This window comes from Hyla sarda, chromosome 4 (assembly GCF_029499605.1).
Source record: "Hyla sarda isolate aHylSar1 chromosome 4, aHylSar1.hap1, whole genome shotgun sequence".
Taxonomy (NCBI): Eukaryota; Metazoa; Chordata; class Amphibia; order Anura; family Hylidae; genus Hyla; species Hyla sarda.
Genome location: NC_079192.1, coordinates 212699640 through 212726221, shown reverse-complemented (window position 1 = coordinate 212726221; position 26582 = coordinate 212699640). Strand labels below are relative to the sequence as shown.

The 26582-nt window shown below is 40.5% G+C and overlaps 1 protein-coding gene across 2 annotated transcripts in view; it reads right to left on the bottom strand.

Moving 5' to 3' along the window:
* Positions 1-296: 296 nt before the first annotated feature.
* Positions 297-26582, bottom strand: part of SEMA3C (semaphorin 3C) — a 199627-nt gene continuing 173341 nt past the window's right edge. For both annotated transcript variants that reach the window (XM_056573422.1, XM_056573420.1), the window contains exons 15-18: positions 22548-22705; positions 19931-19998; positions 18676-18806; positions 297-2045 (exon numbers count right to left, since the gene is read on the bottom strand). In XM_056573422.1, coding sequence (XP_056429397.1) covers positions 1635-2045; positions 18676-18806; positions 19931-19998; positions 22548-22705 — 768 coding nt within the window. In that variant the 3' untranslated portion in view covers positions 297-1634. The remainder of the gene's footprint in view (positions 2046-18675; positions 18807-19930; positions 19999-22547; positions 22706-26582) is intronic.

Below are 26582 nucleotides of genomic sequence, written 5' to 3'. Positions count from 1 at the left end.
GAACACAGAAGCTCCAAGCTTCCGTGTTCCAGATGCCACCGTTGCTGGTCCGGAAATCGCAAGGGTCCCCATCGGCGGGACCCCCACGATCAGACATCTTATCCCCTATCCTTTTGATAGGGGATAAGATGTTTTTCACCAGAATACTCCTTTAAATCTTCCAATTTGAAGTGATCATTCATTGGAGTACAGAACTTATAGATAACCCAAATATTATCATATAAATATAAGGCCTTAATATGATGAAAGCAAAGGTTTATATAAAAGTAAGCTTCCTTAAAATGATACTCTGTAAGCAAACTTGAAACTTATTTTACTGTCAAAATGTAAAAAAAATAAAAACAAAAATGTAACATGTTTATTTTTAAGTTACAATAACTATGTTCCAATGTACAGGTTTTAAATATGTGTTAAAAAACTGCGAAATATAAAAATAACAAATTTGGATTTTCACATATCTAACCACACATCATCATCTTTACACTTTAGCTTAAGGATTTGCTGTTTGATTTAAACAATGTACTAAAATAACATAATTACAATAGGTTCTCCAACTAAGACAAGTGCATGGCAAACTGAGCTCCTGTCCCTAGAATAAAAAAAATAAAAAAAAGAATTCTTAAAGGGGTACTATAGCATTTTAACACTTAACCCCTAAAGAGACACTTATCCACAGATAAGTGTCTCTTGGCTGAGTCCACATAGCTCACATAGAGAATGCATGGAGAGGAAAATCCATGTGCGAGGAGAGCCGGGGAACCATTCAGTAGGTTGTGGGGGTCCTAGAGGTTTAGAGGTTGGACCTCCTGCGGTCAGACACTTATCTTCTATTCAGTATATAGGGGACAAGTGTTAAAATATTGGAGTACCCCTTTAGGAAACCTCTCCAATTATTTAGAATACTTTTACAACTTCATATTTTCCCTTTTTGATACTAAAACAGTTGGTTTAAAGGACTTCAGCATTTTCTTTGAAATGGAAGCCTATAAATATCTTCTAACATTAGTCCCTTCTTTAAAACCATCTCTATGCTTTCCCAACCATGATTAAAGCTACTTTCATATTTCCTTCTTACTCATACGTTGGATATGGGCTCCAATATCTTTAAATGGAGCCTTGTGTATGTATCAAGATAATTACAACATTGGCTGAAAACTCTCTATTGCTATATCTTGTCAAAAGCTCGGTGGATTTATATGTCCTCCATTAGCTAATGTATTAAGACATGTTCCTGGATCACTCTGTTACATTTAGTAAGTATGCTCTACATTTCTACTGGACCAACGGTGAGTGACAACACAGAACCTCATCTGTTATGTTTATTTTAATTACTGTCTGAATAAAAATCTAATAAATAAGGTTTAATAATAAAAAATCTGACTTATGTATGTTAACACGAACAAAAAAACAAAAAAATAAGGTGAAGGCATCTACCACCAACCAACTCATTTTCGGTGGAATATGCTAAATTGCTCAGACATATAGTTGTTGTTAGAAAAGGACTTCAATATTATTAGTTCACTTGATGTTATGGTTAAACAGGCCAATTGTGATTAATTTTGTTTCTGCATATTGTTTGCACCTAGGTGGCATGTAACACAACTCATATCTATAGTTAGAAGGGCAGCAAATCCTTAAGAACCAGGAAACTGATTTCTTCGGTTCCTGCTTTTTCTGGTATTCATAAGGAGTTTTAACTTGCTATATTCTCCTTTGTGCTTGGGAATTTCTTGAACGGGGGTTTTCTTCTGCCTACTCTCTTTGCAGTATTGGTTTATTATCTGCATCTCGGAGTGACTGAATGATCCAGTGAGGTCCTTGGGGTGAAACTGAAGTCCACTTAATGTGCTGGCCCAGATCCACTGAGATTTATCAGTCATGAAAGTCACAAGCTCCGGTTCCAAGATTTTTAAATTAATTTTTGCTACCGTTTGCTTAAATGCATTCTCTGTTGCTATGCAGTGATACAATCCTTGGTCACTGTCCTGAACAGAGCGGATAAGCAGTCCTTGACCAGTAGAAATGATTCTTTCATTCAGTTTTACCTGTGTGTGAAAAAAAATGTAAGTAAGCACATAAGCAAACTGGGTATATAACATCATAGAGTTACATATTTGCTCTGGTCCATTTGGTTCTTCATTATTGCAATACTAGGCTGTTTCACTAGACTGTGCATGTGTTTGTAACATCTTACCACAAATTCCCCAGACGTTCCTAGGGCTCAACATATTCACACTAATAGGGATAAACCCCCCAAAAACACCTTGACTAAAGCCTTTGATAAATAATATAATATATATTTAAAAATAATATACTGGCGAAACATCACGGAGAATAATGTTAAAGTTTTAGATTGTCACTAGCGTCAAACTCTGATCACAGCTATAATCACAAAACAATATTACTTTTGAGATACATGATAATCAAAGAGATTACAATATCACACAGTGTACGTAGTTTTAACATTCACTTGCACTCACATTCTTTTTCAGTTATTTTATAGAAACAAAGTTTAGTTTTAACTTTGTTAGGGGAGTCTTTAGTTAAAGTTTTTTTGGGGTATGGCTAGAAGAAGCGCATACTAGCGCGAAACAACTTGTTCCATTGTGCCCCTGCCTCCGCTATACATGCCTGTACTCCAGTGAATAAAATCTGTGGATGGTGAGTGCAATCTCTCTTTGACTCTTCTTTGTGGATTTTGCTACTTACATTGAGCTGCACCACCGATGTCCACACCTATGCCGCACCTGCACTGTCATTAGTCCGCGCTCCTGTATCATACCCTAGTCCTGCAGTGCCCGGTCCTCTACACTACAGTTCCCTTATCCCTATTAGTGTGATTGTGTTTGTATCAGTCTTGACAAAAAGTTATTTACTATAAATATTCAAAAAACAACTGGTTTCCAGTTCCAGTGATCCGGGATAAAGAGGCATCTGAATTCAACCAGTCTCTTATAGTGTAGCTGTCACCCATGTATTAGGTACAAGGCTGCAAAACTCAACAGTTAGGGCATAAGGAGATGGGACAGAAGGTAACTTGACTGTGACTGCAGTTTGTAAACTTATATCGCGTCTGTTTTCTAATCCAGCCAAATAGTTGGAAAGGTCAGCTGAAATGCAGCGGTACGTCTCTTTCACTGCCTTGCCCTGCATGATTGATATACTGGGTTCCATGCTGGGAGCAGGTCAGGACAGGGAGGAGACATGGCAGTGTGGCTCCTTGCTCGTTCTTGTCATTGGTTAGGGTCTAAACACTCAGACCCCGACCAATTCAAACATTTGACATGTTCCCGGGATAAGTCAACAGTTTTTATTAATTTATTAATTTACTGATGTAAATGACTGCTTATGAGTAATTATTACTTTTATAAATTTAAATGATACATAAATTAAGTGCACTACTGTGGTAGATGTAGACAATAACACATGACTAACCCCAGAATGATGTATAAATGTAGACATTAGCCAGTATATCCTTAATGCCGCTGTAATTGCCCACTGGCCCCTGGTATTGCCCATACGGCACAGGTTGGTTTAGTGTTAGGTTCCATGCCACTTGAGAAACCTTGGCGTTGGTGTGCAGGTTCAGGTATGTCTTTTATATAAGGATATTCTGGCTAATGTCTCAATTTTAACATCAGTTTGAGGGTTTGTTATTGTCTACATCTACTATAGTAGTGCACCTAAATGTATGTATTATTCTATATATTACACTTCCACACTTTTCATCGGGTGTAGGATGCCATTGTGGCACTTGTAATCTGCTGCAGTCATCCCCCATTGTATGCATTTTATGCTGGGGATTGCCCTTACCAACAGACCACAAGCGCAGGATCTGCTCCCCCAGCATAAATGCACAAATGCATTTGGGGTTGAGCATTTCCTGCCATTTGAGAGATGATGTTTTTTTTTCTTGTCATTCAAATCTTATATTTGGAGGTGTATAAACTCCAAATTTATTGCACCTTAATCACTATTATAGGCAGCATTTTGGTGCACCTGTGAGGCCGGCAACATATCAGCCAACTTGGGTGGGGCTCATAGCCTTCCTCCCTCCTCCCACTGTATGTGTGCTTAGCCACACTGAAGTGAACTGGGAGCAGGCTATGAGAGTCGGACCTAATGCTGTTGTAATTGCCTACTGGCTCCTGGTATTGCCCATATGGCACAGGTAGGTTAGTGTTAGGTCCCGTGCTACTTGAGAAACCTTGGCGTTGGTGTGCAGGCTCAGGTATGTCCTTCATATAAGGATATACTGGCTAATGTCTCAGTTTTAACATCATTTTGACAGTCATGTCTGTAAATGTTGGCACCCCTGAAATTTTTCTAGAAAATTAAGTATTTCTCACAGAAAAGGATTGCAGTAACAAATGTTTTTCTATACACGTTTATTCCCGTTGTGTGTATTGGAACTAAACCAAAAAAGGGAGGAAAAAAAGCTAATTGGACATAATTTCCCATCAAACTCCAAAAATGGGCTGGACAAAAAATTATTGGCACCCTTAACTTGATATTTGGCTGCACACCCTTTGGAAAAAATAACTGAAATCAGTCACTTCCTATAAACATCAATAAGCTTCTTACATCTCACAGCCGGCATGTTGGACCACTCTTCCTTTGCAAACTGCTCCAGGTCTCTCTTTTTGGAAGGGCACCTTTTCCCAACAGCAATTTTAAGATCTCTCCACAGGTATTCAATGGGATTTAGATCTGGACTCATTGCTGGCCACTTCAGAACTCTCCAACGCTTTGTTGCCATCCATTTCTGGGGACTTTTTGATGTATGTTTGGGGTCATTGTCCTCCTGGAAGACCCAAGATCTCAGATGCAAATCCAGCTTTCTGACACTGGGCTGTACAGTGCGACCCAAAATCCATTGGTAATCCTCAGATTTCATGATGCCTTGCACACATTCAAGGCACCCAGTGCCAGAGGCAGCAAAACAACCCCAAAACATCATTGAACCTCTACCATATTTTACCGTAGGTACTGTATTCTTTTCTTTGTAGGCCTCATTCCATTTTCGGTAAACAGTAGAATGATGTGCTTTGCCAAAAAGTTCTATCTTGGTCTCATCTGTCCACAAGATGTTTTCCCAGAAGGAATTTGGATTACTCAAATTCATTTTGGTAAAATCTCTCTAGTCTTGCTTTTTTAGGTCTCTGTGTCACCAGTGGGGTCCTCCTGGGTCTCCTGCCATAGCGTTTAATTTCATTTAAATGTTGACGGATAGTTCGTGCTGACACTGATGCTCCCTGAGCCTGCAGGACAGCATGAATATCTTTGGAACTTGTTTGGGGCTGCTTATCCACCATCCGGACTATTCTGCATTGACACCTTTCATCAATTTTTCTCTTCTGTTCATGCCCAGGGAGATTAGCTACAGTACCATGGGTTGCAAACTTCTTGATAATGTTGCGCACTGTGGACGATTTTGGTTCTCAAGTCCTCAGACAGTTCTCTTCTCCTCTTTCTGCCGTCCATGCTTAGTGTGGCACACACAAACACACAATGCAAAGAATAAGTGAACTTCTCTCCTTTTTTCTGCTTTCAGGTCTGATTTTTATATTGCCCACACCTGTTACTTTCCCCAGGTGAGTTTAAAGGAGCATCACATGCTTGAAACAAACTTATTTTTCCACAATTTTGAAAGGATGCCAATTATTCTGTCCGGTCCGTTTTTGGAGGTTGGTGTGACATTATGTCCAATTTGCTTTTTTTCCTCCTTTTTTGGTTTAGTTCCAATACACACAAAGGGAATAAACATGTGTATAGCAAAACATGTGTTACTGCAATCCTTTTCTGTGAGGGGTGCCAACATTTACGGCCATGACTGTATGTTACTGTCTTCATCTACCACAGTAGTGCACCTAAATTTATGTATTATTCTATATGTTACACATCCACACCTTTTATCTGGTGTAGGATGCCATTTTGTAACTTGTAGTCTGCTGCAGGCATCCCCCATTGTAAGCATTTTATGCTGGGGATCGCCCTTAGCAATGGATCACAAGCGCAGCAATCTGCTCCCCCAGCATAAATGCACAACTGCATTTGGGGTTGAGCATTTCCTGCCATTTGAAACCACATTTTTTTTCTTGCTGTTCAAATAAATTTAAATGAAAAAACTGGCGACTACTCTCCCTGCTCTTAGCTCCACCAGCAATTCTTCCAGCATGGATTTGTTCCCCTGGCTCCAGTAATGCTATACCAGTAAATTAACATCATTGCTGACACCCATTATTGGCTTCTGTGGTCATGTGCCTTATACCACCAATGTCCAATGATCAGCTAAAGCTGTGACATGGGTACACAGATAGATTATGGCTGCAGTCACGTGAACAAAGCCAGTGGGGATGAATGCAGCTGAGGACTGAACTGGTGAATATAGCTCTTATTTTACACTATGCAAAGCAGTGGGCAAATCACTTAAAATCACTAGGAAACCCTTCAATCTAGTACTGCACTGGGAACTGAGAATGAGTTGGGAAAAGTATTATATCTATACATCACCAGGCAGGAATTATTATGCTAAGTATTTGGCCAGGAAAGACACACATAGTACAGTTAAGCCTGGAGAGATCTAACTAATCAGTGCAAAATAAGTCAAAGTAAAGCCAATTATGTTAATGATGATGTAGTCAGGAGCTGAGCCTGTTCCATACAGAGCGGGTGCCAGCTGCAATGTGCTAACATCAGCAGCCAGGATCAGAGATAACTAATAACTAGTAATCTCAACTGCTTAATTCCCTAGATCAGTGGTCTCAAACTGTGGCCCTCCAGATGTTGCAAAAAGTCAACTCCCAGCATGCTGGGACTTGAAGCTTTGCAACATCTGGAGGGCCACAGTTTGAGACCACTGCTCTAGATGCTGCAGTCAATAGTGACTGCAACATCTAGTCAGTTAGAAACTGTGTGCTGGTCCCTTACGGTCCTCCACCTATCACTGGTTATCATGATAGCCAAGGATCTGGAAAAAAATTCCTCATATTAAGAATTCTAAACACCCCCCTATTTTATAAAAAAAAAAAATAAATGCATACTACTAAAAATTGACATAATTGATATTGTGGCTGGCCTATAAATATATAATGTTACTTACACCACATGTAAAAGTCATCATGCCAGGACTGCCTTACATTCCCCCCAAATGGCTACAAGGTGATCAAAATCTCCCAACAAATCCCAAATAATACCAAAAAAAACTTCAGCAAACCCATTTGCAAATTTTTTTGAAATAGTACAATCTAATGCAGAAAATGATAGAGCAGAGCTTCCTTTAAGGGCAGTATATCCGTGGAGGTGTGAGGCAAATACAGAGGTTGCACCAATTAGATGTGAGCTCACCCTGCAGGGTTGTGTGCCAGACACAACCACCAAGGAGAACTGTATGGTATAGGATGCGGAGCTGCCTTCCGGGGATCAGGGTAGGGTTCCCCCAGCTATCTTGGAACATCAGGTAGAAAGGCAGGAAAATAGACCGGGTTTCAGGCGCGTTCCGCAGGAACAGACAGGCGAACGGGTCAGGCTTTTACTGTTTGATATAGCACCTGCATGTTCATGTGAGTTAGAAGCCACTGTTCACTGAAAAAGAGGCAGCAGCCTCGAAACGCGTCTGAATTGGCTAATAAAGAATCTATATCCATAACTGGATGCCTGTCTGTTCCTGCGGCACGCGCCTGAAACTCGGTCTTTTTTCCTGCCTTTCCACCTTTTGAAATAGTACAGAATAACGAAAACGATTGTATGATTGTAATCATCCTGGCCTGCAGAATAAAGATAATACATTCTTTTTTACTATACAGTGAACTCAGAAAAACAAAACGCAAAACCAAAATGCGCAATGGTGGGTTCTTTTCCAATTTTTACCCCACAAATTATTTTCCTCGGTTTCACAATATATTATATAGTAGCATGAAGGGTGCAATTAAAAAGTACAACTTATCATGAAAAAAAAAAAACCTCATATGGCTCATTTGAAAGAAAAATTGGTCTTAAAAGGTTTGGAAGAAAAATGGGGAAATAAATAATCACAACTTTTCCCCCCATAACCCCCCATATGATTCTGTCTATGGAAAAATTAAGACTCTTGGAATGCTCAGAATAAAAAAAAAGTGGAAATGAAAAAAGAAAATTGCTGCAGTGGGAAGGTGTTACTATAGCAAATCAGTTAAAAAAAAAAAATAAAGCACTAGATTATAAATACATTTGGGGAAATTTATCATTGATATACAGTGGGGAAAAAGGTATTTAGTCAGCCACCAATCGTGCAAGTTCTCCCACTTAAAGAGATGAGAGAGGCCTGTAATTTTCATAATAGGTATACGTCAACTATGAGAGACATAATGAGAAATAAAAATCCATACAATCACATTGTCTGATTTTTTAAGAATTTGTTTGCAAATTATGGTGGAAAATAAGTATTTGGTAAATAACAAGGTGCATCTCAATACTTTGTTATTACCCTTTGTTGGCAATGACAGAGATCAAACATTTCACACACTGTTGCTGGTATTTTGGCCCATTCCTCCATGCAGATCTCCTCTAGAGCAGTGATGTTTTGAGGCTGACGCTGGGCAACACAGACTTTCAACTCCCTCCAAAGGTTTTCTATGGGGTTGACTGGCTAGGCCACTCCAGGACCTTGAAATACTTCTTACGAAGCCACTCTTTTGTTGCCTGGGCAGTGTGTTTGGGATCATTGTCATGCTGAAAGACCCAGCCACTTTTCATCTTCAATGCCCTTGCAGATGGAAGGAGGTTTTCACTCAAAATCTAACGATACATGGCCCCATTCATTCTTTCCTTTACACGGATCAGTCGTCCTGGTCCCTTAGCAGAAAAACAGCCCCAAAGCATGTTTCCACCCCCATACTTCACAGTAGGTATGGTGTTCTTTGGATGCAACTCAGCATTCTTTTTCCTCCAAACACGATGAGTTGAGGTTTTACCAAAAAGTTCTACTTTGGTTTTATCTGACCATATGACATTCTCCCAATCCTCTTCTGGATCTCTCTAGCAAACTTCAGATGGGCCCAGACATGCACTGGCTTAAGCAGGGCTGAAAGGGGTACTCCACTGCTCAGCATTTGGAACAAACTGTTCCGAACACTGGAGCCGGCGCCGGGAGCTCGTGATGTCATAGCCACGCCCCTCATGACATCACGCCCTGCCCCCTCAATGCAAGTCACGAGCTCCCAGTGCCGGCTCCAGCGTTTGGAACAGTTTGTTCCAAATGCTGAGCAGCGGAGTACCCCTTTAATTCTGGCACTGCATGATTTGAGTCCCTGGTGGCACAGTGTGTTACTGATGGTAGTCTTTGTTACTTTGGTCCCAGCTCTCTGCAGGTCATTCACTAGGACCCCTTCCCCCCCCCCCCTGTGTGGTTCTGTGATTTTTGCTCACCCTTCTTGTGATCATTTTGACATCATGGGGTGAGATCTTGCATGGAGCCCCAGATCGGGGGAGATTATCAGGGGTCTTGTATGTCTTCCATTTTCTAATAATTGCGCCAACAGTTGATTTCTTCACACCAAGCTGCTTGCCTATTGCAGATTCCGTCTTCCCAGTCTGGTGCAGGTCTACAATTTTGTTTCTGGTGTCCTTCGACAGCTTTTTGATCTTGGTCATAGTGGAGTTTGGACTGTTACTCTTTGAGGTTGTGGACAGGTGTCTTTTATACTGATAACATGTTCAAACAGGTGCCATTAATACAGGTAATGAGTGGAGGACAGAGGAGAAGAAGTTACAGGTCTGTGAAAGCCAGAAATCTTTCTTGTTTGTAGGTGACCAAATTCTTATGTTCCCCCATAATTTGCAAATAAATTCTTTAAAAATCAGACAATGTGATTTTATGGATTTTTTTTTACTTATTATGTCTCTCATAGTTGAAATATACCTGATATGATGAAAATTACAGGCCTCTCTCATCTTTTTAAGTGGGAGAACTTGCACAATTGGTGGCTGACTAAATACTTTTTTTGCCCCACTGTATGTTGCGTATTTTGCTTTTTACAGTAGCACAATTTTGAGCAGACTGCCTCCTGGTATATAGTGCCAGCTGGTGATCAAATTGTATAGCAACATGCACAGGAACTGTCCAGAGCAGGAGCAAATCCCCATAGTAAACCTATGCTGCTCTGGACAGTTCCTGACATGGCTAGAGGTGTCAGCAGAGAGCACTGTGGTCAGACAGAAAGGAAATTCAAAAAGAAAGGAACTTCCTCTGGAAAATACAGCAGCTGATAAGTCCTGGAAGGATTAAGATTTTTTAACAGATCTGTTTAACTTTCTGGGACCAGTTGATTAAAAAAAATGGTTTTCCACCAGAGTACCCCTTTAAGCCTCTTTCCTACAGGCCATTATCATGAAATGAGCATTCCTTAGAATGCTGGTTTGCAAAAATCGACGGTATAAAAGAGACAGCGATCAGCTTCATTTGTCATCTGACTGGATCTTTTTGCAGCCATTTAAATTATCGCTAACAGACCCACATCTCCTGTGTAAGCAGGGGATGTGTGGCTAACAGAGATTAATTTAATGGGCTACACATATGATTCAGAAATTGTTTGAGTGCCTGATTTTGTGAGCTCAACAAACAATTGCAGATCACTAAGAACAGCTCTCCTCAGTGCCCACATAAAGGGCACTATGTCAGTTTACCTACAGTTTGGTCTCTGCATACTGATCCTCTATTCACTGCAGAACAGCCAAGAGAAATATCTTGTCTGGGAAGAACCAGAGCCGCTGCAGTGACTTGGCAGTATAGTGGTGTAAGCTACTTCTGCTTCTACGTCTTCTACTTGGCAGTAAACTTGAGAAAGCTGCTTCTGCTTCTATGTCTGTAAGGATTGTAAAGCTGGATTGGATGGTAAAAAGGAACTATATTGTCTGCTGCCAGTGAAGGAACAAGGCTGATTCTGTTCAGTGCTACCCCCCAGAAGCATGGATTAGCAGTGGCACCAAGGGGGGCATATTGAAGCAAAACATAATGAAAAAGATATTTTTCAAGCTAGAAACACTGTACATTAACTCAAACTTTAAAAGCATTTCAGGACTTATGGTAGAGAAATAATTCAATGGTTAACTGTTTTAATGCCATGTGTTTCTGTCTGTTCTATACAATGACTTCATTGTATAAGAAAAGGCTCTAATATGGTCAGCTTCATCACTATAACTGGTTCTGAAAAATCCCTTATCTGAATATTCACTCCAAAGACCAAAACATACTTGGAAATATTCTTCACTGTAAAATAAGCCCAAGTAACATTTGCTTCTTGGCAATCGGAAGACTCATTTCCAGACAATGATGCCGGTATTGTCTAGAAGCAAAGCTCCACAGCTGGTAATCTTGGTCATGCTGTGAAGGTTAAAGCAGTTCCAAATTGTAAAGAATCACTGAAATCTACACAAGAGGAACTACTTTCCTGAGAAGTGAGCAATTTCTAGGCGCGTTTAAAGCATAGGTCTCATTCTCAGCTAAAACATTGAACACAAATAAGAAGCCGGAACAAGTACTGTAGCTTTGAATCCTGAAAATAAAACTTTTTTTCCTGTGTGTTTTCTATATGTTTAAATGATGTTGCAAACAACGAAAGGCAATATTCATATGCAAGCTATTTATGAATGGGACACAACTGTAGAAAAAAAAGACATAAACAGGACAAAGATTTTTAAAAGTGAGCATTTTTATCAAACTGTGTTAGTCCACATGCCACTTAAAGGGGTACTCTGGTGAAAACCTTTTTTTCTTTTAAATCAACTGGTGGCAGAAAGTTAAACATATTTGTAAATTAAACATTTGAGAGAGCATGGAAAATAAGCGGCACTCACCACAGACAGCTAGCGACAACTTCTTTATTTCTTAGGCGTGCAGTAAAACATGCAGGTGCAGGGACACAAGGACGCCGGGGAATCCGGCTGACTGGTCACAGCCGTATCGTGCTTCCGCACTTCGTCAGACCTCTGACGAAGGGTCTGACGAAGTGCGGAAGCACGATACGGCTGTGACCAGTCAGCCGGATTCCCCGGGGTCCTTGTCTCCCTGCACCTGCATGTTTTACTGCACGCCTAAGAAATAAAGAAGTTGTCGCTAGCTGTTTGTGGTGAGTGCCGCTTATTTTCCATGCTCTCTCAAATGTTTGTTTCATGACTCTGTCCTGGCTGAGCACCCCACAAGCAGCGACATACATACACACCTGTTCCATCAAGAGCGAATATCAGGCTGCATGGTTGGCTGTGCCGAACGCTGTTTCTTACTAAAAGCATATTTGTAAATTACTTCTATTAAAAAATCTTAATCCTTCCAGTACTTATTAGCTGCTGAATGCTACAGAGGAAATCCCTTTCTTTTTTGGAACACTGATGACATCACGAACACAGTGCTCTCTGCTGACATCTCTGTCCATTTTAGTAACCATGCATAGCAGATGTACGCTAAGGGCAGCATGGTGGCTCAGTGGTTAGCACTGCTGCCTTGCAGTGCTGGGCACTTGGGTTCAAATCCCACTAAGGACAACAATAAATAAAGCGTTATTATTATTATAATAACGTCAGCAGAGAGAATTGTGGTCGTGATGTCATCAGAGAGCATTCCAAAAAGAAAATAATTTCCCCTGTAGTATTCAGCAGCTAATAAGTACAGGAAGGATTAAGATTTTTTAATAGAAGTCATTTACAAAAATGTTTATCTTTCTGCCACCAGTTGATTTAAAAGAAAAAAGGTTTTCACCGGAGTACCCCCTTTAATAGCAAACTCTTCAACTGCTTGCTGACCACCACAGCCACAAGACATCACCTGCAGAGGGAGCAACCCAGCATCCCAGCGCCCCTGCTACCAGGCTTAGCCCCCTTCGCACTGGGCCACCCCACCTAACAGAAACAGCACTACAGCAACAAAACACATGGCTACTGGCTAGTGAACAAAACACACAAGCTCACTTTTCCATTTGGTCTCAGATGGCCGATCACCACACAGGAGCAGATATAAACCTCTACTGACTCCAAGGCCACATATGTATATGTCACTTTCCATAGGTTTGAAGTGACCGGCAGTATTTTCTTTCTTTTTTTTTTCTTAACCCCTTAAGGACGCATCTCATTTTCACCTTAAGGACAGAGCCATGTTTTGCAATTCTGACCACTGTCACTTTATGCATTCATAACTCTGGGATGCTTTTTTTTCGTGACATATCCTACTTTATTTTAGTGGTAAATTTTCATCGTTACTTGCATCATTTCTAGGTGAAAAATCCCCAAATTTCATGAAAATTTTGAAAATTTAGCATTTTTCTAAATTTGAAGCTCTCTGCTTGTAAGGAAAATTGATATTCCTAATAAATTATATATTCATTCACAAATACAATATGTCTACTTTATGTTGGCATCATAAAATGGACATATTTTAACTTTTTGAAAACATTAGAGGGCTTCAAAGTATAGCAGCAATTTTCAACATTTTCATGAAAATTGCAAAAGCTGAAGGGACAGATGTTACAGAACTACAACTCCCAGCTGCTTGGGCAGTCTAGGCATGCTGAGAGTTGAAGTTTTGCAACATCTGGAGGGCTACCATTTGTGCACCACTGTAATAGTGGTCTCCAAACTGTGACCCTCCAGATGCTGCAAAACTACAACTCCCAGCATGCCCAGACAGCCTTTGGCTGCCTGAGCATGCTGGGAGTTGCAGTTTGGCAACCACTAGGAAGGCAGCAGTAAAGATCGCTTTACTGCCACCTTCCTTGATGCTCCACGCCGTCACCTCCCTACCTGCGCCGCTGATCTCCGCTGATGCCACCGATGATCACCAGTCCCCACCGCATCTTCTTCACAGGTACCGGCCGCCATCTTCTCCCCCCGTTCTGCCCGACATCCAGGGGTGGGCAGAGCGGGGGTTTCCATGGCAACCCCCCATCTTCAACTGCCATTGGTCAGTACTCATTGCTGACTAATGGCAGGGGATAGGAGGGGGTGGCACCACTGCAACCTCGCTCCTATCCCTTAGGATGATTGGGGCTGTCACTGACAGCTCCAATCATCCCTATTTTCCAGGCGATTGGGTCACCAGAGACCCGATCAGCCCGAAATAGCAGAAAATTGCATGTCTGAATTGACGGGATGTGCCGGGATGCCTGCTGAATGATTTCAGCAGGCATCCCGGTCCCTGACCGGCTAGCGGCAGGGACTGGAATTTCCACGGGCATATCCATACGTCCTACGTCCTTAAGGACTCTGGATGCAAGGTGTATGCATATAATCTTATAGTTTTTTATGTTCAACATATAAGGCTCAAGAGTAAGCACAAACACTTCAGACACCAGGGTCAAATCTAACCAAGGACAATACTTGCTTTGAGTTTGTTCTCCCCATTTTTGCTTGCTATTTTAACTCCAACAGTCTAAAATCATGGTGATAGGTTTATTAATGTCTCATGATGTTTACCCTAATGTGTGTGTGTCATTGAGATAGGTAAGTTAGAAACTGAGCCACATTGGGAAGGGACAGGGACTGATGTGAATGATGATTATCTCTCTACAGCACTGTAGAGTATGGCCCTATGTGCATAAAGTATTGTACATAAATAAATAGGAACACCTTTTTCTGTATTTCTTTGTCAGGTCAGTTCAGCAATGGCAGGCACCTATGATTTGCCAACTGCAGAAAACATCTACAATGACCAGAATGGTACATGCACCAAACTGTTGTGAGTTTGGACTTGTCAATTACTAGATTATGATCATTTAACCTTTATTACATTATATAAAACAGATCAGCTAATAGGGAAAAGTATGTTCCAAACAAAGAAGAACCAACTATTTACCTTCCAGATTTTACAAAAGGTAAACAAAAAAAATGTACTAAAAATGATTATAATAATGCTTAGGAAGATATGTAAACACAGTGAGCCCTTACAAGCACTAATGTATTTCAAAAGGCTTAGTCTGCTTCATTATAAACAATGTTTCATAATGGCCCATTATTATGAAGATAATGGCTGGCATTTATCAAGCAGAATTTCTACTACTCTTTCTTTTACACCTTTTTGGCGCTATTCTTTTTGTGCACCGTGCGCCAAATTTATCACTATGGCGCAACAAAATTGTTTGATTTTCTGCACCACACGTCTGGCTGGGAAAGTGTCCTTCACACCAACTTTTTTCCTGTTCTTCACGTTTTTTGTTTTTTTTTCTTTAATAAAATTAGTGCCCGCAAGTTTACCTAGGATCTTCTTAGTGAATATATTAGTTACTGTTGAAAAGGTTATGGCACAGTCTGGAACAAGACGTACACAGCCGACACCGTCAACCTCAATTGCAAATCCTAACCATGATAGTATGGAGATTGACTCATTTGCTGACGAGAATTGTGAGGATGAAGTCTAGGATGACCTTACAGATACCTCTCCCAGGGCTACCAGAGGGCGACATAGAGGTTTAAAACATAGGCAATTTTCAGAAAGAGAGACCGAAATAATAGTTGATATGGTAATTATTTTCCTTTATAATTTTGTCTGAGTATATTTTTATATCATGTCCCGGTGGGCCAATTTTCAGATGCTGCACTTTGTATTACCCCATCATGGTTATGAATCATGATGTGTCAATATAATGTACTGAAAAAATGTTCCCACTACTCCCACTGGGAGTCAATGTTACAGTCATTTCCCTTCAACAACCACCCCCTACCCCATCCCTGCGCATTGCAGATTCACCCACCGTTTTAACTCTCCGCCGTGATGGCCTGTGGCTGGTTGAATCCAGATAACGTGTGATGCCCCTCAGATTGTGCATGGGTACGTCACTTAACTTTCCGAAGCCCGCCAGCAGAAAAAAGATGAGATGGCGGCTGTGTGTAAATGGGACCAGGCGTGTGCAGGTGAGTCTGCCGATTAAGGCTGTTTTTAAAAATGTTACATGGGGAGGAGTGGTAGGATTAATGAAATGGACAGAGTTTGTGATTTTTCTTTGTGGGGGAAAGTAAATTTCACAATGGATTTAGGGTTTTAAGGAAGAGGGGGAGGGGGTGTTAAGGAAAAGGACCAAGGGGGTAGAAAAAGGGGTTTAAGGAAAAGGACCAAGGGGGAAAGGGGGGTTAAGGGAACAAGGGGGGAAGGGGGTGGGGAAGGAAATGGCACAGTGGGAAAGGGGGGAGGGTTGTAATGAAATGGAACAAGCATGTTGAATGGATAAAGAAATGTCACTAGCATGCTGAGGGGGGGGATGGCAAATGCAATGTCGCAAGCATGGAGAATATATAGGAGCAGAAAAGTGCATGGCGCCCTTGACTCAGGAGATGTGAAGCTACATTATGGAAGTTTTCCCACAGCACATTCGAGATGGTGTAGGTTTTATGCTCTAAACAGGCTAATGCGCATATGTCTGCACCTTTCCGCAAAACGCGTAGTTGATAAAATCATGAATACTACATCGCAAAATAAAAAAAAAGCGGAGTGTAGCGTATAAATCAAAAGGAACACAAAAGGTGCAAACTTCAGTATGAGCACCAAACTAGCGCCAAACGTAGACACAAAAAACTCTCTAAACACAATGATGAATGCCAGCCAAAATGTCTATTTATAGAGAAAGAAATGCAGCTTGCTGGAAACACTGTCAATAGTTCCAGACGTCAGAAGAGTGCCATGAGGAAAAACAAATATCCAATACACCATTAGCTGTGAGTGCTGAGTACAATATTTACCTTTATAATACTTTATGGATTGTTTTTCCAGAAAATGACAAATCCATCTGATCTACTGAACCAACTGAACCAACAAGAGAAAGGATTGAAGGGAACTGACTCTTAAAGGGGTTATTCTTAAAATTAAATGCATCCCCTTTCTACAGGGGCCTCCGTTCTCATGATCGGTCAGACCCAGTGACCCGTTCCCAACTGATTAGCAAGCTTTCCCCTATCCTTTAAATCCTGGTATAAGTCCTTTAATATTGCTATATTTACTTGTCCTGTCTAACATTTAGACATCATTAATGTATGGTATAAAATGAAAATTAAAATGTCCATATTTATCACTGAAGCTCATGCTGTATGTTAAAGGGGTACTCCAGTGGGAAAAAAACAAAATGTTTTCAAATCAACTGGTGGCCCAGAGCAGGTGAGGTTTGCTATGGGAATTAGCTTCTACTCTGGACAGTTCCTGACACGGACAGAGGTGTCAGCAGAGAGCAGTGAGATAGGACTGGTAAGAACTACACAACTTCCTCTGGAGCATACAGTAGCTGATAAGTAGTGGAAGGATTACAAGTTTTAAATACAAGTAACTTACAAATCTGTCTAACTTTCTGGCACCAGTTAATTAGAAAACAATTGTTTTCCACCGGAGTACCCCTTTACATTTAGTACATTTTAAAGTATACATAGAAAATGTTGTCTAACTTTATAATTGGTTGGTATGCCTTACAATATTATTTTGTACTTTTATTTTTGTCGACCATAATACATGTTAAGACATGCTCCTAAACAACACCTTTTGTAAAGCAAAGTCCAAAAAGTGTTTAAAACAAGGTCCAAAGTATGTATGCCGCCAAATTTTTGGCACAAATCAAGTCAGAAATCTGGAGCATTTGGAATCAAAATCTGACCACATTTACAACTTTCAGTACTTCAATGCTTTTTCAATGCTTTGCAAAAATAGCAAAAGATTTTAAAAAAAACTTGCCTAATTGAAAATTGTGCCATTGCTTTGTGTGCACAGCTACTATGCAAATCTAGGTGTCTCAATGGTTACAGACTACAAACAAACCCTTTGCAAGGAAAAAAATCACCTGGGCTTGAATATCGGAGTGGCCCTAAAGACCACCCTGCCACATTAGAAAACTCTTGTCACCATGCTTCCAAGACGACAAGGGCACGGAAGTGGAGCACTGGGGAGCAGAACAGGTAGGACATATTCTTCTTAGTAGACAACCATGTTGCAATTATGTGTTTGCAAGAAAAGTAGATAAGAAAAGTTGGTAATACAAGTCCACCAGAAGTACTGCTCCATACTGTATTTTATACTGTGGAATATGCCAAGATTTTTTTTGTTTACCACTACCTCTAAAGTCCCAAGTGAGACACTAAGCCAAATATTATAAGGACATTTCAAACTATATATTGCAAAACGAGAGCCAACTAAGGCTGGGTTCACATATGTCCGGCATCTGGCATAGGTGATCTCAGCCTAGATCTCTAAGGAACTGATGCCTCAATTGATGACAAGTTGTCATCAGTTGTATGGCATCCAGTGTCCATTGTCAAATTAAGAAGCTGGATGATTGTGAACTGTCCCACTCGAATGAATGTAATCAGATCTAGCATCAGTTTCCCTACGGTGCACGCCGGAGGGAAACTATGCCGAATGCCGGACATATGTGAACCCAGCCTTACAAAGATTCTGTTTGTCTAAAGATATACTTGTATTTTGTATAACTTAAGACCTTATGGCAGGAACCAGTATCTTTTGGCTCTTTAGTTGTTGCAGAACTACACCTATCATGGCCCCTGGGGAATGCTGGGAAATTGTAGTTTTGGACAGCTAGAGAAAGAAGTTGGAGATCCCTGTTGTAGAAGTTGTGTCAAGAATCTTCTTTAGAAATACTGATGATTGTTCTGTAGCAATACTGATGATTGTTTTAATAATGTGCTTTTTTGCTTGGCTTTTAGGTCCGAACTATAACTCACCTCTTTCCTTCGATCTTTATCTTTCTGCAGGAGCCATTTGACAGAAGCCTGTGGAGATTTTGCGATGCACTCCAAGAAAGTGGTGTTATTTCTGACTCCATACTGAATAATCTCTTCAGTGTTCCTATACTCTGCAAGGGAAGAAAGGAAGGGCCTGTAAACTGTGCCAAAACACCAATATTTCCAAAACTGCTAAATATATTTAGCTACCTAAATCTGAGCCAAATGGAAGAAAAGTCAACGTACTAAAGCCACATCACAGGTTTTGTGCCACCACGGCTTACATAGCCACTGGTTTCAAGGATATAAATCACCAATTATTAGTAAACCATGAGTTTACACTGGAAACATCTATAACTGAAACCAGCACTGTAAATTGGAAACACAATCAAGTAACAGAGAAATGTGGAGCTCCATATATTTTTTTATATTACATCATCTGAAAAAGGAAATATCTTGTGGTCACTTGGAAGACTGTATATCAGTATGTTCTCTGTAGTTGTTTAATCATTGCAGGACTAGTCATTTTGTATTTCAATAAGGAACTAACCTCCTATCATGATATATATGGTATCTTCAAATATATAGAGAAAAAATAAATAAAAAGATGCTACTGACATGTTCTTATTACATTAACCAGAAGTATATTTGTTTAGTAAGTGTGTCCACATGCAAACTAGTCTTGTCAATTTCTCTTGAAAGGTACAGCATGGAAGGAAAGAAGCTGTGAGCACAAGTGACATGTCAGCTCGCATCTTAAATTAGAACGGGTAAAAATAAACTAGTAATTACTAATCTTGCTGTTCTGGCCATGACAGGATAGAAGTCTTGCATGCTGCGATAAGACAGTTAATGCATTGCAAGTATACAAGGCTATGTTCACACATTAAAAAAAGAATAGCAAAATAAGGCCATAAAATAGGAATAAAATACAGCCATATTTTAAATCTAATCTAATAATGTTCACTATGAAAGTCTATGGGAAAGTGGCTGTCGGTGCACACACACAGCGGAAAAAACTGCCATAATTCCTAATTCCAATAGACAAAATGTATAAAAAATCAAAAGTTGTTTTTTTTATTTGTAATTATAACAACAAATGTTATTGCATTAAAATATGTATTTTTATATCTGTCTTATAGCACAGCTCAAGCTGATCCATATACTACATAGTATTAAAATTATAAATATAAATATATATATATATATATATATATATATATATATATATATATAAAATGGTGCTTATAAATACCTTTCAGATTAAATCCACGGCACTGAGTGACTGGATTTCCATGTTTTATATCTTGTCTTCTGCTTCTCCTATCAAATCAGAAAAAAAACAAATATAAATGTATCTGTCAACAGTTTTACCCCTTCCTGACCCATGACATACACGTACGTCATGACTGGGAAGGTTTTCCCGACCTATGAAGTACATGTACGTCATGCAGATACTGGCAGCTACTCGCGGCATCCCGCCGTGCCCGGTAAGATGGTGGCTATCACTAATAGCCAGCCATCTTGCCTTGGGACCTAGGGGGTTTCGTCCCGGTCCCCCCTACCGCAATCGCTACTATCAGCTAGTCAAATCTGACTAGCCGATGGCAGCGTTTCGCAATGAAAATCCTGAGCAGAGCAGTGTGTGTGTCCCGACCACGGGGATTGGGACACACACACACACTTCTCTGTTTAGTGTCCTGTCCCCCTTCCCCAATGTCCCGTCCCCCTTCTCTGATGTCCCTTACCTGTCCCGAGCTCCCGCAGCTGTGCCCTTCTGCATGCTTCACTTCCGGGTGAAGCGAGTGCAGTAATTTTTTTTTGTAAATGAGCTGTTTAGTTGTACAACAGCTCCCCCTAGTGTCCTAAACCTGCTACTGCATCTTGTGCTTGGCAAGGCAGACACTAGGGGGAGCTGTTGTACAGAAGATAAAATTATAAATAATATATATATATATATATATATATATATATATATATATATATATATGTATATATAACTCCAAGCGAAAGAGCCAGCAAAGACCCCCTCTGTAAGTGCACGTGGTCAGCCAACTGGCAGGTCAGCAGTCCATAAAAATGCAATCTCCACCACAGCACAAATAATCAGAGGTCCAGGATCAAGTGGAAAGGCTTCCAAGTTTATTCACACCATAAATGTGATAGCGGTGCAACGTTTCGGCAAACTGCCTTTGTCAAGCATGCTTGACAAAGGCAGTTTGCCGAAACGTTGCACCGCTATCACATTTATGGTGTGAATAAACTTGGAAGCCTTTCCACTTGATCCTGGACCTCTGATTATTTGTGCTGTGGTGGAGATTGCATTTATATGTATATATATATATATATATATATACATACATATACATTATATATATATATATATATATATATATATATATATATATATATACAGTGACCCCCCGACTTATGATGGCCTCGACATATTATCATTTCAACATATGATGGCCTCGCAGAGCCCATCGTATGTTGAAGGCAGCATCGACATATGATGCTGCTGTGTGTCGGGGCCATCATACAAACAGCTATCTGACAGCGCTGACAACTTCAGCAACTGACAGATAGCTGTTTAATGTGCCCGTGTGCCCCATTCTGCCTCCTGTTACTCACATGCTGTCCTGCTACCTCACGCAGGCTTCCACTGTGAACTCCGTGTAAGCCCCGCCCCCCAGTGCAGCCATAGCCAATAGCCTGTAGCATCTTGCTGCAGGCATCCAATGAGCTGCTGGCTGCCCTCCCCTTCCTTTCCTATAGAGCTGTAGTCGGCAGGATCGTAATGGAGGACATTCTGTCCCCCCTGAAGGTATTTAAAGAACTGTACAGTAATGTATGCGATGTCACACATCACATACAATACATATACACACTATACACCCCATACATCAATGTTTCCCTATCAGTGTGCCTCCTGCTGTTGCAAAACTATAACTCCCAGCATGCCCAGACAGTCAATGGCTGTACATGCATGCTGGGAGTTGTAGTTGGGCAACAGCTGGAGGCACCGTGGTTTGTTAAACACTCCCCATACACTCCACATACAATGGTCATCCCAGAACCAATTAGCAGTTTCCCATAGAGATATGTATTCAACATACAATGGTTCCGAGGCCCCAGAACCAATTACCATTTTTACATAGACATATGTACTCGACATATGATGGTTTCAACATATGATGGTTCTCCTGGAACCAATTAATATCATATGTTGAGGGACCACTGTATATATATATATATATATATATATATATATATACGTATATATGTATGTGTGTATTAGAGATGAGCGAAGTTACAGTGATTCGATTCGTCGCGAACTGCTCGGCTCAGCGGTTGCTGACTTTAGCTTGCATAAATTAGTTCAGCTTTCAGGTGCTCCGGTGGGTTGGAAAAGGTGGATACAGTTAGGATAGAGTCTCCTAGGACTGTATCCAGCTTTTCCAGCCCACCGGAGCACCTGAAAGCTGAAATAATTTATGGAGGCTAAAGTCAGCAATTGCCGAGCCACGAGAATTTGAGCGTGCAAAGTTCACTTCTTTTAACTTTCTCTATTTATTTTTTGCTATATCTATTTATTTATTCATTACTTATTTTTTCTTATTCTATGGGGCACAGGTGTGCAGGGGAAACATTATAGAGATGATTGTTAGCAGTGGTAACAACCCATTAGATCAGTGATCTGTACACACAGAAAAAGCAGATCACATCACATTCCTTTAAGCTTCTTCAGCCTAAGGATTCCCTGTGATGTCATTACTGATGTCAAAGGGTTTCCTAACAACAGCCTGAAGGCAGAAGCATTAGGACAAAGCATTAACTTATAAAACCTAAGTCACAACATAAAAATGCTTTACCTTTTCCCAGATGGGTAAAACTTAGAACATAAGTTTCCATCCCAAGCACAATAGGGGTCCCTCGCCAGACAGCAGTCTGCACATGCAGGTCCATATATGTGACATCGGTGTAGAGAGAGCTGGGTGACTCCTTCCTCTGAGCTAACATACAATTGTTGCTGTAAAATAACAACTTAGTGAACAAACAGGTTTTTTTTTTTAGCTAGGACTAGCAAGTTAGCAATAATAATAGTAGTACTTCATTGGCACTACACCCTATGCATAGAAAGTATACATAAAGACTAAGATAAATACAGTCATGGCTGTAAATGTTGGCACCCCTGAAATTTTTCTTGAAAATGAAGTATTTCTCACAGAAAATATTAGAAGTAGAGCAGGAAAAAACCCTCAGGTATGGCGCTGCAGACTCTTGTAGACAGATGAGGTGGATGACAAAGGTAATAGGAAAGTCCTAAGCAGGACATTTTATTTAAAAAAAAACAATAAAACGGACAAGATTACATGTTTTGGGAGGATCCCTCCCTTCCTCAGATCAGAATAAGGACAGTACAACAATAGCAGGTTTATATGGCCCAATAATGGGCGCCAAAAACACATGGGAGGAGTAACAATCCAAACTGTTCACATGCTGCAGCTGCCCACTGCGGTTCTCCAGAAGTTGCCAGCCACGGTCCAACACATAACCTGACCTTATATTACCACAATTTGCAATTGTATTGCTTCCTAATGCATATTCATACTGTATATTATATGTAAGTGCTGTTTCTGTTCCTGTACTTTGATTTTCAAGTTTGGATTGTTACTCCTCCCATGTGTTTTTGGCGCCCATTATTGGGCCATATAAAACTGCTATTATTGTACTGTCCTTATCCTGATCTGAGGAAGGGAGGGATCCTACCAAAACGCGTAATCTTGTCCGTTTTATTGTTTTTTCTAATAAAATGTCCTGCTGAGGACTTTCCTGTTACCTTTGGCATCCGCCACATCTGTCTACAAGAGTCTGCAGCGCCATACCTGAGGGTTTTTTCCTGCTCTACTTCTAATATTGATTACCAGGACGACTTGTTTCCTCCTGCAACCCATCGGCATAGCAGCGACTCACACTACAGTACCCCGATTATATCGTGGGTGATATGCTTTTTTGCATAGATCTCAAGTTGAGCGGCCATCTATAAGCCCCGTGGGGTTGCCCCCCACCCACCACCCGATCTATTGAGGGTAAATACACGAGGCGCCGTCCGTCGGTCCTTTCTTTTCTTTTCTCTACAGATTCTCACAGAAAAGGATTGCAGTAACACATGTTTTGCTATACACATGTTTATTCCCTTTGTGTGTATTGGAACTAAACCAAAAAAGGGAGGGAAAAAAAAATTGGACATAATGTCTCACTAAACTCCAAAAATGGGCTGGACAAAATTATTAGCATCCCTGCAATTATGGAAAAATAAGATTGTTTCAAGCATATAATGCTCCTTTAAACTCATCTGGGGCAAGTAACAGGTGTGGGCAATATAAAAATCACACCTGAAAGCAGATAAAAAAGGAGAGAAGTTGACTTAGTCTTTGCATTGTATGTCTATGCATGCCACACTAAGCATGGACAACAGAAAGAGAAGAGAACTGTCTGAGGACTTGAGAACCAAAATTGTGGAAAAATATCAACAATCTCAAGGTTACAAGTCCATCTCCAGAGATCTAGATTTGCCTTTGTCCACAGTTCGCAACATTATCAAGAAGTTTGCAACCCGTGGCACTGTAGCTAATCTCCCTGGGCGAGGACGGGAGAGAAAAATTGATGAAAGGTGTCTACGCAAGATAGTCCAGATGGTGGATAAGCAGCCCCAAACAAGTTCCAAAGATATTCACGCTGTCCTGCAGGCTCAGGGAGCATCAGTGTCAGCGCAAACTATCCGTCGACATTTAAATGAAATGAAACACTATGGCAGGAGTCCCAGGAGGGCCCCACTACTGACACAGAGACATAAAAAAGCAAGACTACATTTTGCCAAAATGAAATTGAGTAAGCCAAAATCCTTCTGGGAAAACATCTTGTGGACAGGTGAGACCAAGATAGAGCTTTTTGGTAAAGCACATCATTCTACTGTTTACCGAAAATGGAATGAGCCCTACAAAGAAAAGAACACAGTACCTACAGTGACATATGGTGAAGGTTCAATGATGTTTTGGGGTTGTTTTGCTGCCTCCGGCACTGGGTACCTTGAATGTGTGCAAGGCATCATGAAATCTGAAGATTACCAATAGATTTTGGGTAGCACTGTACAGCCCAGTGTCAGAAAGCTGGATTTACGGCCAAAATCTTGGGTCTTCCAGCAGGACAATGACCCTAAATCACATTGAACACCTGTGGAGAGATCTTAAAATTGCTGTTGGGAAAAGGCGCCCTTCCAATAAGAGAGACCTGGAGCAGTTTGCAAAGGAAGAGTGGTCAAACATTCCGGCTGAGAGGTGTAAGAAGCTTATTAATGGTAATAGGAAGTGACTGATTTCAATTATTTTTTCCAAAGGGTGTGCAACCAAATATTAAGTTAAGGGTGCCAATAATTTTGTCCAGCCCATTTTTGGAGTCTGGTGTGACATTATGTCCAGTTTGCTTTTTTTCCTCCCTTTTTTGGTTTAGTTACAATACACACAAAGGGAATACACATGTGTATAGCAAAACATGTGTTACTGCAATCCTTTTCTGTGAGAAATACTTCAAGAAAAATGTCAGGGGTGCTAACATTTATGGCCATGACTGTATCTCAGGGTACCAGAGGTCATTATACATAAAGCAGACAGATTTCCTTTAAATAATCTTATTCATCTATACATTTGTTAATTGCTAAATAATCTATTTTATAAACCTCTGGAACCCTGCTGCATATTATACTGTAGGTCTAACTACTTTACTTACTATACTGTTTATTCAGTTGCAAATGATGCATGTTCTCTACTTTTTCAAATTAATCCTTTTTTTAAATTCTGACTTTTTTTTTTGATACTTGACTTTCCATAAATGAATGAGTATTCAGGCTCTGTGCAATTTCTGAATGTTAATGTAGTATAATATAATCAGAGCGATAGGATGTGTCTACTCAATTGATTCTAAGCGTGCTATTACTAATGAACGTAATCTCTAGCTCCCCTACAGTCCTCCTCCTAGAAGGGATTTATAAGTAACTAGAGACAAGGTTTTAAAATGTCACTTAAGGAAACTGAAATTACATGCCTGCCGTGAGACGCATTTTTGCGATTTTATTCATGGATTAGGGAATTAATTTTTGGAGTGCAAAGTGTAATTACAGTCATTACAGCGGCTGGAAAAAATTAGTTTAATCTGGCAATGATCTTCATTCAGTAAGTACTGAAACGTATAGTTGCGTAATGCTAAGCTTCTGGGTATAACTTCAGCTACAAGCATATAAAATTAGATTAAGTTTTAATGAAAGAGCCATACAAGGAACTGAGAAACATTTAAAGGGGTATTCCGGCTTTATACATCTTATCCCCTATCCAAAGGATAGGGATAAAATTAACTATCGCAAGAGTGCTGCCGCAGCCCCTGAAATTATGTGCCGGGTGCTACCTCTGAGATGGGGACGTGTCATGCCCCCTCCATTCATATCCATTCATATCACGCCCCCTCCCATAGACATGAATGGAGGGGGAGTGGCTTGACGTCACGTCCCCGTCTCGGAGGCAGCACTCGGCATAGAATTCTGGGGGTTGCACCAAGATTGAAGGGGTCCCCAGCAGCGGGACCCCTGTGATCATACATCTTACAGTATCCCCTATCCTTTGGGTAGAGGATAAGATGTATAAAGCCGGAATACCCCTTTAACACTAGGTAGATAAATACAATGTTATTGTTCAGCAACCTGCAATTATATATATATATATATAATATATATTATATGGTATACTTTATATAAAGCGGTTATATGGAATTAGAAAACATAGTAGCTTTTTTTCCAGAAACAGCACCACTCTTATCCTCAGGTTGTGTGTGACATTGCAGCTTCGTTTTGTTAAAGT